The following is a 13,639-nucleotide window of genomic DNA, read 5'->3' as shown; positions in this document are numbered from 1 at the left end:
GACAGATTGTGTACAAATGGAGGAAATTCAAGACCATTGTTACCCTCCCCAGGAGTGGTTGACCAACAAAGATCACTCCAAGAGCAAGGCATGTAATAGTCGGCGAGGTCACAAAGGACCCCAGGGTAACTTCTAAGCAACTGAAGGCCTCTCTCACATTGGCTAATGTTAATGTTCATGAGTCCACCATCAGGAGAACACTGAACAACAATGGTGTGCATGACAGGGTTGCAAGGAGAAAGCCACTGCTCTCCAAAAAGAAAATTGCTGCTCGTCTGCAGTTTGCTAAAGATCACATGGACAAGCCAGAAGGCTATTGGAAAAATGTTTTGTAGACGGATGAGACCAAAATAGAACTTTTTGGTTTAAATGAGAAGCGTTGTGTTTGGAGAAAGGAAAACACTGCATTCCAGCATAAGAACCTTATTCCATCTGTGAAACATGGTGGTGGTAGTATCATGGTTTGGGCCTGTTTTGCTGCATCTGGGCCAGGACAGCTTGCCATCATTGATGGAGCAATGAATTCTGAATTATACCAGCGAATTCTAAAGGAAAATGTCAGGACATCTGTCCATGAATTGAATTTCAAGAGAAAGTGGGTCATGCAGCAAGACAATGATCCTAAGCACACAAGTTGTTCCACCAAAGAATGGTTAAAGAAGAATAAAGTTAATGTTTTGGAATGGCCGAGTCAAAGTCTTGACCTTAATCCAATTGAAATGTTGTGGAAGGACCTGAAGCGAGCAGTTCATGTGAGAAAGCCCACCAGCATCCCAGAGTTGAAGCTGTTCTGTATGGAGGAATGGGCTAAAATTCCTCCAAGCCGGTGTGCAGGACTGATCAACAGTTACCGAAAACATTTAGTTGCAGTTATTGCTGCACAAGGGGGTCACACCAGATACTGAAAGCAAAGGTTCACATGTTTTTGCCATTCACAGATATGTAATATTGGATCATTTTCCTCAGTAAATAAATGACTAAGTATAATATTTTTGTTTCATTTGTTTAACAGGGTTCTCTTTATCTACTTTTAGGACTTGTGTGAAAATCTGATGATGTTTTAGGTCATATTTATGCAGAAATATAGAAAATTCTAAAGGGTTCACAAACTTTCAAGCACCACTGTACATACCCGTAGTGATTGTGATTTGGATTAGTTTTTGTCAACCATCTTTACAAGTGATGGAAAGAAGGATGATTTAGATAGACTTCTAAATATTTTGGCTCCTGTAGCTCACCCTCTAGCCAATCAGAGGGTCTTATTTAGAAGCATGAAACCATGAGGTCGTTTTGTTCAGTCTAGTAGTACAAGTAGGACAAGAGAAACTTAATCTGTGTGCACAACATACAAAGCCGTAATCACTGGTGGAATCATAGTCAGGAATGAAGCACGTTTATGATCAAATATGATTTCAGCATGAGGACGAGGTTAATAATAAGGTAATTAAGACAAGAGCAATACTAGAAGGGCACTGGATAGAGTGCATTACCTCCACCAAGCCACATAATCAAATCACTTGAACCTCGGATAATACTAAAGCTGTATGTACACCAAATTTCATCAAAATCTGTTCATTACTTTTTGAGTTACATTGGGAACAAACAAACAAATGGAGGTGAAAACATAACTTCCTCCAACAAAGTTGATGCTGGTAACAAGTTCCAGTTGATAACTGAAACTGCTACATCACAGTTCAGAGTTACTAACAATACAAAATGTTTAACAAATACAAAAATGCTTGCCATTTATATTACATTTTTCCAATGTATTCGTACCCAATTCCCACCATCACCTGAGCCTTCACACAAAAGCTACCAATCTGCCAGTACTTCCTCTGAGACACATAAAGCCACCACTGCATCTTTTTAAAGGTTAGAAAAGCACATTTTCAGTGGAGAACAAAATGTCTTATTTTGTATACATGAGTTAACAAGACTCCTCAAAATTTCCTCCCCTTGCTCTGATCAACATGGCCAATACTCGGACTTTCAGCTATGAAAGAGGTTTGAACTTCAGAGCATTTAGGAACCTGGTAACAGTTAAGAAGATAAGGACAGACCAGATCATGGTAATCGAAGACATGTTCAGAACTGAAGGCTATACAAAACAAGTTACAAGGCTCAATTGAAGTTATTACAATTGAAGTTAATAACAATCAGAGGCAATTGGGCTGACCTTGCAACAGTGAGGGTTACGGCCACAGAAGATCGGTCGAGGTGTACACAGCGAAACCAACCCAATAAATAAAACACTGAAGTGGGTGCTTCTGTGGTACCTCCTAATGAGCAGATACTCATTGCCATTCTGTGAAGGAGCTGCTGATCAGTTAGCACTCGAGTCAACTATTTCTCTTAAATGGTGAAATTTTATATAAAAGCCTACAACTGAGACTTTCAGAAGACATGCTGTAGTTTCTGTACTGCACTGTAGCATCATTTCCTCACAGCTCCAGGGTCACTGGTTCAATTCTGAACTCAAGTTACTGTTTCACATGTTCTCTTTATATCAGTGTGGGATTGCTCATGGTTTCCTCCCAACTCATCTCACATAAATATTCTGGTAGGTGGACTGGGGACTGTAAATAAGCTTTTCATGTGAATGAGTGTGCATGGCACCCCATCCATCCATGGTGTACCACCTCACACCCAATGCTCCTGGTATATATAGGCTTTGGATCCATTGTCACCCTTACCAGGATAAAGCAAGGATCAACAAATGATTGTTAAACAAAAGTAATATCAGTCAGGCTGATATAATATCCTATCCACATTCACTGGATATGAGCAATCAAGTGCTCTGATTGGCTACTCTACTACTAGGATATCAGCTCATATACCGTGAGTAGAGAAAAACAAAATGGTGGAGCGCATCAAGTCAGATATATCACTTCCCTATCAAGTATTTAAAAGAAACAGAAATGGCTAAAACAGTATAGTTGTCGTCTCCCCCCCCCCCCCCCCCCCCCCCAATATCTCCTGTTCCACACTCCAGCCCAGTCTATGTCGGTAATGCACCTTTAAGTTGGTTTGCCAACCATCAAAAAACCCTAAAGAAGAAGAAAAAATGGCGAACTGTGTTACTGAACCAACCGAGGACGAAATAAAAACTCTACTTGAAAACAAACCCCCCAAAATACAAAAAAAGCAACAAAATATGGAATAAAAGTATTTGATGGTAAGAACATATATCTCTTTTTATTTTTCAAGAATTATTATTATAGCATTTTTCACAAGTTGCTACTGTCATTTCGCCGGTTTGTTTACATTCTAAGTGGAAATTATTTTGTTGGATGTTTTGTATAAAGTTTGCATTTATCAAATTTGCAAAAAATAAAAATGCTCTGGGGTGGCACGGTGGTGTAGTGGTTAGCGCCGTCACCTCACAGCAAGAAGGTCCGGGTTCGAGCCCCATGGCCGTCGAGGGCCTTTCTGTGCGGAGTTTGCATGTTCTCCCCGTGTCCGCGTGGGTTTCCTCCAGGTGCTCCGGTTTCCCCCACAGTCCAAAGACATGCAGGTTAGGTTAACTGGTGACTCTAAATTGACCGTAGGTGTGAATGTGAGTGTGAATGGTTGTCTGTGTCTATGTGTCAGCCCTGTGATGACCTGGCGACTTGTCCAGGGTGTACCCCGCCTTTCGCCCGTAGTCAGCTGGGATAGGTTCCAGCTTGCCTGCGACCCTGTAGAAGGATAAAGCGGCTAGAGATAATGAGATGAGATGAGAAAAATGCTCTGTTTCTCAAAATTCAGTGAATGTGGATAGAATAAAACAGTTATTCCACTCAATCTTATCGTACATGGCTTATAGCCTACTCGGCTCCATGTGCCTCGTCAGCTATCAGCTCACGTACGACTTGATTTCATGGAATAACAGCGTGTTTCAAAAAATTTACTATTATTTGAGATGTAAATATCCCAGAAACTCCATAGTCTAGGCAAATGAAACCGAACAGGCTTAATGTTGAGCAATATAAGATTTATTCCTCAAAATCTGAATGAGAAATTCAAAGGTATGTGGATTCCATGAACGATTTCACAAATTTTCAATATGCGTGCCGAACCCGAACCCAGCCTTCCTCTTTGAACTTTCTGTGCCGTGTCCAAATCTGCATTGCAGTTGGTGCGTTTTTAGAGAATTCTCTCATAAATGCACGCCGCACAGTCTTGTTCAACTGTGTTTGAGCGTACTCTAACACACAAAATGCCTTTTCTTTTCCAGTGAATGACATTTCTACCTCAAAAGATACAAACAAAAAACATTAAAGATTAAATTTTGACCTGTTTCCACACATGCTGTTAAAATTTGAGGTCAAATGAACGAGAATTGGCAAAGTTATTAGATTGTGAAATGATATCAAATTTTTTTGAAACACCCTGTATGGAGAAAATTTTGAGCTGAAGTGTTTTCAGAATTTAATCTGCAGTGTTTGCATGTTGTGTAAAATCCTATTCCTTGCTGCGTTCTCTTTGGCCCATGCAGGATGCAATGCATTTGCAAGTTAAAGTATTAGATGGATGCATAAGTATATGAGAGAGACAGAAAGCCTGTGTGTGTGTGAGAGAGAGAGAAAGATGTAGGGAGGGGGTTGAGCAAGCAAACGAGAGAGAGAGAGAGAGAGAGAGAGAGAAGCAGTGCAGGAGAAGAACAGCACAAGCAGAGGAGAGGAGTGGAGAGAGAGAGAGAAAGAGAAAGAGAGAGAGAGGGGCAGGCTAGGAGGACTAAACATTACAATCACTTCTTCTTTAGCCTGTATGTGCGATGCTGAGACGGCTGCAGAGGATCATCTCTTTCTTGCCTGTCCATTTCTCATTCTTTTTTTCCCTTTTCTGTCACCTGCTTTCTGTCACACAGGACCCATCATCCTTTCAGGATCCTCATAATGGGAGGTAATTATGATCCTTATTAAGCTCTAAAATAGATTAGAGATGCCTGTGAGACCTTTGAGTTTTAGAGCATGTTGACTGCTCATAACTTCATTCCACACTCAGACTTTCCATCATCACTACTTCTTCTTTATCAGTTTAATTTGCTCAGAAATGTTTGGATCGTATTCCAGGAGTTGAGAGTTTTTATAAAATACATGGATTTATTGACTGTAAGGGACTATAGAGCTACAAGCAACAAGCTCTACCCAAGATGGATATTATAAAAAAAAAATTACACAACCAATATCAATATAAGGATAAAAAGCAGTTCATTTTATTCTATATGCTTTTACGGTAGCTAGCAGTCTACAGTATGCATTTCCCCCCCCCCCCCCCCCCCCCCCCGAGCTGCTATATTATATTAACTTCTAAATTAACTTAATGTGCTTCTTGGTGTGTGATATTAGAGGAAGTAAACTGATATTGATTTTTGATTGTGTGAGCATGTGATAGATGTACTGGATGGATTGAGGCTGGGTTGGGTTAGTCAGGTCCTTTGTGACGCTTTATGACAGGCAAAAATCGAAGTGTTGCATGCATGGCTCTGGTTTTAATCTCACTTCAGTTGTCATGCTGGGAGGTATTTGTTTACCGGAGACTTTTGTTTACGCAGCAACATGAAGTTTTCTTTAATTAATTGAGAAGCTTAGAAAATAATATCGATTTCATCAGACAGTATGTTAGTCAGCGACCTTCTGAAAGCTGTCAATTCATTTATTTTTGGAGGTGATACAGTTTACAGGTCCAAAACATAATTGGTAGTCATGATCTTACTGTGGCATATGCTAGATATGCACAATTCCTGTGTATTTTGATGCATGTTTTTACATAAATACGTACATCTTGTTAAAGTTTAATGTTAATGTTACTCATAAGAGGCTTTTCATCAACTTATTTTGAAGCTTGTTTATCCAGAGAAGACTACAAAAAGCTTAGGTACAAACAACAGTGACAGTGCATCCAGGCTTCCCTGGTCAGAGCTGTACAGTATCTGAGCTCTTGTTGTGTTTATTCTGACAGGGACATTAAGGAACTTGCCGTATTTGGAATAGAGGCGCCTGCAATCCCGAGATCTCCATTCAAAAGCCTCGTCGACCGTCGCTGAAATCGAGTAGCCACTTAAGGCTCACTTGTAAGGGAGGGGAGACACTCAGCATCAAAGCTCTTAAACACCAGAGAGTGTGTGAGAGAGAGAGAGAGAGAGAAAGAGTGAGAGCAGTAAAGCAAGATTTGCCTATCTTGCATTTTCAGACACCATCATCACAATTTAATAAGAATTTGAATTTGATCGTCTTTAATCAGTGTGTGTGAACAAGAGCCAGCAGGCTTCCCGTAAAATGATTTTATGAAGAGGACCCTGGAGGAAAAAGGCTCTGAGGAGAGAATCTGAATATACACAGGGTCCGTTTAAGGGACCCTTTTCTTTTCTTGGTTCACAGAAATAAGTTCGCCATGTGATGTCAAATGGCATCAGATGTATCCTCAGTAGTCCAGAGGGACTGTTGCGAGGTTTTTTTCCCTAATGATGATGATGGAATTTGCCTGAACCCGCTCACCTTGCAGGAACGTTCCCCTGTGAGTTACATGGACATATAGACTGAAAAAAACAAAACGAAACTAAAATAAAAAAAAATTGAACCATGAGGTCTGGCTGACAAACCAACCAACCAACCAAACAAAGAATCTTGAACAGCTTGAATGATTAGTTTGGAAATTCCTTTCTTGTTCCTCTTACTTCAAAAAAGTCCGGAGAGATCACCTCAGGGTCCTACGCCATTCTCTGAACTCTCTGCATAATCTCTACTTTGGTAAAAACTGTAGCAACAACAAAACAAAAATGGCTGCCGGAGTTGCAACATGGTTACCTTTTGCCCGGGCAGCTGCGGTTGGTTGGCTTCCTCTGGCCAAAAAGACCATGCCCAAACCTCCTGTCGATAAGAAGAGCCGCAGCGATGAGATCCTGATAGTCAACGTGAGTGGGCTTCGCTTCCAGACGTGGAAAAACACCCTGGACCGTTATCCTGACACTTTGCTGGGAAGCTCTGAAAAGGAATTCTTCTATAATGAAGACACTCAGGAATATTTCTTTGACAGGGACCCGGAGATGTTTCGACACATCCTGAACTTCTATCGCACAGGCAAGCTGCACTACCCACGGCAGGAGTGCATCCAAGCTTTTGATGAAGAACTCGCGTTCTACGGCATCGTGCCGGACATCATTGGGGACTGCTGCATGGAAGAGTACCGGGACCGCAAAAAGGAAAACCAGGAGAGGCTGGCTGAGGACACAGAAGCAGAGATGGTGACAGACCAACCCTTACCTCCGAACAGTACACCTCGTGAACGCTTATGGCGAGCTTTTGAGAATCCGCACACCAGCACGATGGCTCTGGTGTTCTACTATGTCACAGGCTTCTTCATTGCCGTCTCGGTCATTGCTAACGTAGTGGAGACTGTTCCATGCCGGGCTCCCAAAAGCAACCAAAAGGACTTGCCATGCGGTGAGAAGTACGAAGTGGCCTTCTTTTGCATGGATACGGCATGTGTGCTCATTTTCACATTCGAGTACCTGATGAGGTTATTCGCCGCCCCCAGCCGCTGCAAGTTCATGCGCTCGGTGATGAGCATCATCGATGTTGTGGCCATCATGCCCTACTACATTGGCTTGGTCATGCCTGACAATGAGGACGTGAGTGGTGCTTTTGTCACACTGCGTGTCTTCCGGGTCTTCCGTATCTTCAAGTTCTCACGGCATTCACAGGGCCTGCGCATCCTTGGCTATACGTTAAAGAGCTGTGCCTCTGAGCTTGGCTTCCTCCTCTTCTCCCTCACCATGGCCATCATTATCTTCGCCACAGTCATGTTCTATGCTGAGAAAGGCACCAAGGAAACCAACTTCACCAGCATTCCAGCCTCCTTCTGGTACACCATTGTCACTATGACAACGCTGGGGTGAGTCCATCTGTTTTTTTGGCTTTACATCACATGTAACTGTGGATCCAAACTACAACACTACACAATTCAGTTTAGGTTTGATTCAAATCAGAAATTAGTCGAATCCATGTGTATTGACGCAAGAACATAATAAACCTTGCTGTGGCCATGCAAGCCTTTAATTTCATCGTCCTTCCTGAATATTGACACTTTTTTTTTTCATGTACCGGTACGCACTTCCTTGAGGTGAACCGTGCAGGCCGTGTTCAGGTTCTTGCAAAAAGGCAGATGAGATCCATTAAGGACTCTTTAGGAAATTCCCCTGTGCCTAAATCCACTTACAGCTTCATTTTTCATGCATGCTGCTGACAGTGTCCTTACATACAAGTTCTGTGGAAAGTTTTGCACCATCTTATAGAGTGTGATGCACTCCGTATCAGGTACTATCTGAAATAATCTGTGCAAAAGACAAAAAGGCTGTGAAAAAACTTCTCCAGAATCTTCACACTTTTGTCGCGCAGTGTTTGATCACACATGTTATTCTGGAGGATGGTTCTCTCATGTCTCGTGATGCAGTATTTTATTACAGATATCACATAGGAGCAGATAAAAAAATGCACATCCTGGAGAATTGTTCTGTACTATGCTTCTCATATCATACAGATATTTTTATGAACGTCCAGTGGACTATAAACCACGCAAAAAAATAGCGGGGATCAGCAGAATTTACTGCATTAATTAACATTAATCAAGTGTTCAGCATAGCACTGATAAACTATAAGTAAAGTATTAACTGATGTTTGTTGATAAACCTGCATTGAGTGATGTGTTTTCGATCCATGACTTATTAATAAGTCCATATAAATGAGTGAAAAATTAATTATAGCATTTTTAGCTATTGCTTTGAGTTGAAAGTGTTTTACTGTTTTAAACACTGAAAACTGCTTTATGCAGAGCAGCAGAATTTCCACATACAGTACCAGACAAAAGTTTGTACACCCCACCAACTTTTAGATGATATTTTAAATTATTTTTTTTATTTTAACCTTAGGCTCATTGAGATTTCAAATCTCTTTTACCAGAGCGTCCTGGCCAAGACAGGCAGCAGCACAGTTAACAAAGCATACAGCCAATACACACAACATTAAATAATTTACAACATAAGTTACACAATGAAGAGATAAGGGCAGCACGGTGGTGTAGTGGTTAGCGCTGTTGCCTCACAGCAAGAAGGTCCGGGTTCGAGCCCTGTGACCAATGAGGGCCTTTCTGTGCGGAGTTTGCATGTTGTCCGTGTGGGTTTCCTCTGGGTGCTCCGGTTTCCCCCACAGTCCAAAGACATGCAGGTTAGGTTAACTGGTGACTCTAAAGTGAGTGTGAATGGTTGTCTGTGTCTATGTGTCAGCCCTGTGATGACCTGGCGACTTGTCCAGGGTGTACCCCGCCTTTTGCCTGTAGTCAGCTGGGATAGGCTCCAGCTTGCCTGCGACCCTGTAGGACAGGATAAAGTGGCTAGAGAGATGAGATGAAGAGATAATTTAAAAGTAATCAACAAAAGTTCATTAAAAATGATGTACCAAAAAATAAGGCAAAACATCTATAGCTGGATGTTTGTCTGCAAATAATTTAAAATATGTGTAATGAGACAAATTCCTTAAGTTTCAGGTGAATTTGTAATTAGGTTCCAAGCAAAAGCACAAAAAACGTAAATGCCTTTTTTCCTAATTTAGTACAGACCTTAGATTCAACTTTGTCATTGTGCAGAGTGCAGGTACAAAGCCAATGAAATGGAGTTAGCAACTAACCGGAAGTGCAAAATACAGTATTATTTACAGATAAGTGCCAGAAGTAAGTACTGCAGCATAGTGATGCTATATGTTACAGTATATACAGTGATGGACAGTGGAGAGTTACACTATACAGATATGTTTATAAATATTTAAATGCATATTTACGGACGGGAAATGTTACAGATAAAAAAATTCAACCTTGGTGATTTTTTTTTGACCTGGGTTAAATTTTTCTAACCTTGCTCATAATTGCGTGGCATGGTGGTGTAATGGTTAGCACTGTCATCTCACAGCGAGAAGGTTCTGGGTTCGAGCCCAGCGGTTGACGAGGACATCTCTGTGTGGAGTTTGCATATTGTCTGCATGGGTGTTCTCTGGTTTCCCCTGCAGTCCAAAGACATACAGGCTAGGTTAACTGGTGGCTCTAAATTGTCCATAGATGTGAATGGCTGAGAGGAGAAAACCTCTATAATAATCCAGTAGAAAGCAGTGGGAAACCACTACTGTAATGTTCCCTAGACACTTTGATGACTGAAGCTGTCCGAGCAGCCACGTCACTGTAGTGATATGACAAAATGGATGGAGCTCATAATTTCCAACCTTGGTAAAAATTTTGGATGATCAAAGATTCTTAAAAGGGGTTTTTCCAGCACTTATTTTGTCTCTCTTTCTTCCATCCACTTCCTCTCTATCTACACTTACCTAGTATTTCCTCTCATCTGTCTATTCTTATCTACCTAATTAGCATTTTTTAAAAATATCTTTTTTCCATACTTAACCAGGATTCAAACTTGGAATCTTCTGATTCTTAACCCAACACCTTAACCACTAAACCAGCAATGATGGCAATGAGAGGAGTGATATATATTTTGAATTTATTAATGAGTCTAGACTTATTATGTCATCAAGTAGTTTAAAATACAAAGTCTTCCCAAATCCAAACCCTAAACCTAACCCTACGTATAGTTCGTCTCTCTAATACAATTAGCAAATTATGAACTGGGTTAAAAATTCCAGTTGAAAACTTCCAACAATTCTGACCTTTAACAGGATTACAGAGTATGTAAGGTTGTACATACAGTTTGCAGTAATTAACCCAGATGTACAGATGTTTATATGTGCAATAAAGTGGTAGTGTGTGCAGCAGCAGTATGAACACACATATACTGTACAGTTGATTATATGCCCAGCAATATTATAGCATAAGTGGTATTTATAGTTTTTTTTTGTTTTTGACTATTTTCTACATTGTAGAACAATACGGAAGACATCAAAACTATGGAACATATATGAAATTATATGGTAAGCAAAAAAGTAGCCTTGATGATGCTGTTTAATGCGTTTGAGATAATCAAACAGTAAATGTCCCCATTCTATAACTGAAGTAATCCATATTATGTCAAGAACCACTCAACTAAGTAAAGAGAAACGACATCCATCATTATTTTAAGACATGAAATGACTTTTAATCAATAAAAATAAAGAACAAACATCAAATTAGAAGGTGTGTTCAAACTTTTGACTGGTACTGTATGTACCTTTCCTGCTGTCTGATCTTAGTCAGTTGTTCCAGCATCCATGTTTTAAGATTAGATTAGATTAGATTCAACTTTATTGTCATTGCACATGTCACAGGTACAAGGCAACGAAATGCAGATTGCATCTAACCAGAAGTGCATAGCAATAAATAAGTGTGATATACATAAATATAAATGTACAGAAATTACAGGGTATGTAATGGTATAATGATATAGATATTTACAGTATGTACAATGTGTGATATGAATGTACTATAATGCAATGGTATGATATAAATATTTGCAGTATATACAAAATGCAGTATGAATAAACAATAGTACAAATAATGATAGTGCAGTGAAGTCAGTTCAAGTCAATTCAGTTTGGTCGGGAGGGGTGGTGAATGTGTGTGTGTGAGGGGGAGCCGCTGGGGAGCGGAGTTCAGCAGTGAAACAGCTGAAGGAAAAAAAAAAACCTGTTCCTGAACCCGGTGGTTTTGATCCGAAGGCTCCTGTAGCGCCTTCCAGAGGGCAGGAGAGTGAACAGTTTGTATGCTGGGTGGTAGGAGTCTTTGTTGATGTTTATGGCTCTCCTGAGACATTGCTTCCTGTAGATGTCCTCAGTAGCAGGAAGTGAGGCTCCCACGACATGCTGGGCGATCTTCACCACCATAGAATTTAAGATTTTTCATGATGACCCCTTGATACAGCAATATGTGAGGCACCTGAAAGCTAAGATTTTCTGCCTTTTCAGCTAAAACAGCAGTTAGAAAGTAGAAAAGGCAGTTCACTGAAAGGGAAAGGACACAGGCTGTGAAAGATGAACTTTCATTTGGAGGTGAACTCTGACCTGTAAATTTGTGAATTCACTAGAAACCATTGTGGTCTCTTTCAGTTGGTTAAAAAAAATGGAGTAGGTGTTTGTTATTAAGTAGCCTTCATCCAAATTTTTCCCTTACTGTTTTTATCGCAATTGCTTGGTGCAGATCTTTGGAAAATCTGAGCATTTTTGTGGTAAAATTCTGTTGTGTTTTCTCTTTGCTTACAGTACTAGGATTTTCTTGTTGGGCTGTTTCACAATCAGGGTATACTTTTTGGGTCCACAATAGTCAAAAAAATCAAACCTCAGATTTTTGTGTTTCTCTGTTCCCAAAAATTACCTTTTGAGATAGCAATGAGGGCGGCACAGTGGTTAGCATTGTCACCTCACAGCAAGAAGGTTCTGGGTTTGAGCCCCGTGGCCGGCGAGGGCCTTTCTGTGTGGAGTTTGCATGCTCTCCCCATGTCTGCGTGGGTTTCCTCCGGGTGCTCTGGTTTCCCCCACAGTCCAAAGACATGCAAGTTAGGTTAATTGGTGGCTCTAAAATGACTGTAGGTGTGAATGTGAGTGTGAATGGTTGTGTGTCTCCAGGTGTCAGCCCTGTGATGACCTGGCAACTTGTCCAGGGTGTACCCCACCTCTCGCCCATAGTCAGCTGGGATAGGCTCCAGCATGCCCGTGACCCTGCACAGGATAAGCAGTTATGGATGGAAATGAACTGTACAGAATTTCAGAGTAACAGGTCATATACTAGGTGTGTTACTTGTGGTGAGAAGATGGCATATAGTGTATTTCTAAAATTGATCAACTTTCTTATAGTGCACAAGAGTAAGGGATACAAAGTGAAAAACTGTTGAAATGGATATGACGTATGTGAAGTGCAAATTTTCAAGTACATACTGTGGAGCAATGTTTGTTTGTACACGGTGGTAACTGTAATAACAACTGAAGTGCTGATGATCCTTGTGGTTTTCTGGAGAGGACACTTTTTGACAGAATCACATTTCAACCACATGTGAAGCTCTGCTGCAAGTGTGTCTTGCATCTGTTTCAAGTCCTGTTTTTTTTTTTTTTACTGTGCGACAACAGAGTATTCTGCCTGGGCGGCATGGTGGTATAGTGGTTAGCACTGTTGCCTCACAGCAAGAAAGTTCTGGGTTTGAACCTCATGGCCAATGAGAGCCTTTCTGTGTGGAGTTTGCATGTTCTCCCCATGTCTATGTGGGTTTCCTCCACACTTCAAAGACATGCAGATTAGTTAAAATACCCAGCCACTGGGGTTGTACAAGCCAGTGTGTACTTAGTGTTGGTCCCAAGCCTGGATAGACTGGGGAGGGTTGCATCAGGAAAGGCATCTGGTGTAAAACCTATGCGGAACAGATCTGCTTTGGCGACCCCGAACAGGAACAGTTGAAATAAGTAGAAGAATAGCAAAGTATTCTGCTTCAAAAGAGAAATCTTTTCTTTTAAAACATCATTTACAACCTCATCATGTGGTGAGTGTTTTCCAGAGAGAACATTTTTTATGGACAAAGGATCTTTTCAGAGGCACTTAGTTGACAAATAAAATTTAACTTCCATTTAAATATCTTTCGATTGTGGATAAAAGTACTTATACATCCCAAAGAAAAACCTATTTAGTGCTAAAAAATGCA

General features: G+C 40.8%; 1 protein-coding gene across 1 annotated transcript in view; it reads left to right on the top strand.

The window, feature by feature from the left end:
• The first annotated feature begins 6,213 nt into the window (after nucleotides 1-6,213).
• kcnd1 (potassium voltage-gated channel, Shal-related subfamily, member 1) overlaps nucleotides 6,214-13,639 on the top strand; it is a 142,217-nt gene continuing 134,791 nt past the window's right edge. The window contains exon 1 of the mRNA XM_060932396.1: nucleotides 6,214-7,875. Within this exon, the coding sequence (XP_060788379.1) occupies nucleotides 6,761-7,875 (1,115 nt within the window). The 5' untranslated portion in view covers nucleotides 6,214-6,760. The remainder of the gene's footprint in view (nucleotides 7,876-13,639) is intronic.

This window comes from Neoarius graeffei, chromosome 10 (genome assembly GCF_027579695.1).
Source record: "Neoarius graeffei isolate fNeoGra1 chromosome 10, fNeoGra1.pri, whole genome shotgun sequence".
In the NCBI taxonomy this organism is placed as follows: Eukaryota; Metazoa; Chordata; class Actinopteri; order Siluriformes; family Ariidae; genus Neoarius; species Neoarius graeffei.
This window is presented reverse-complemented; position numbering and strand designations above follow the sequence as displayed.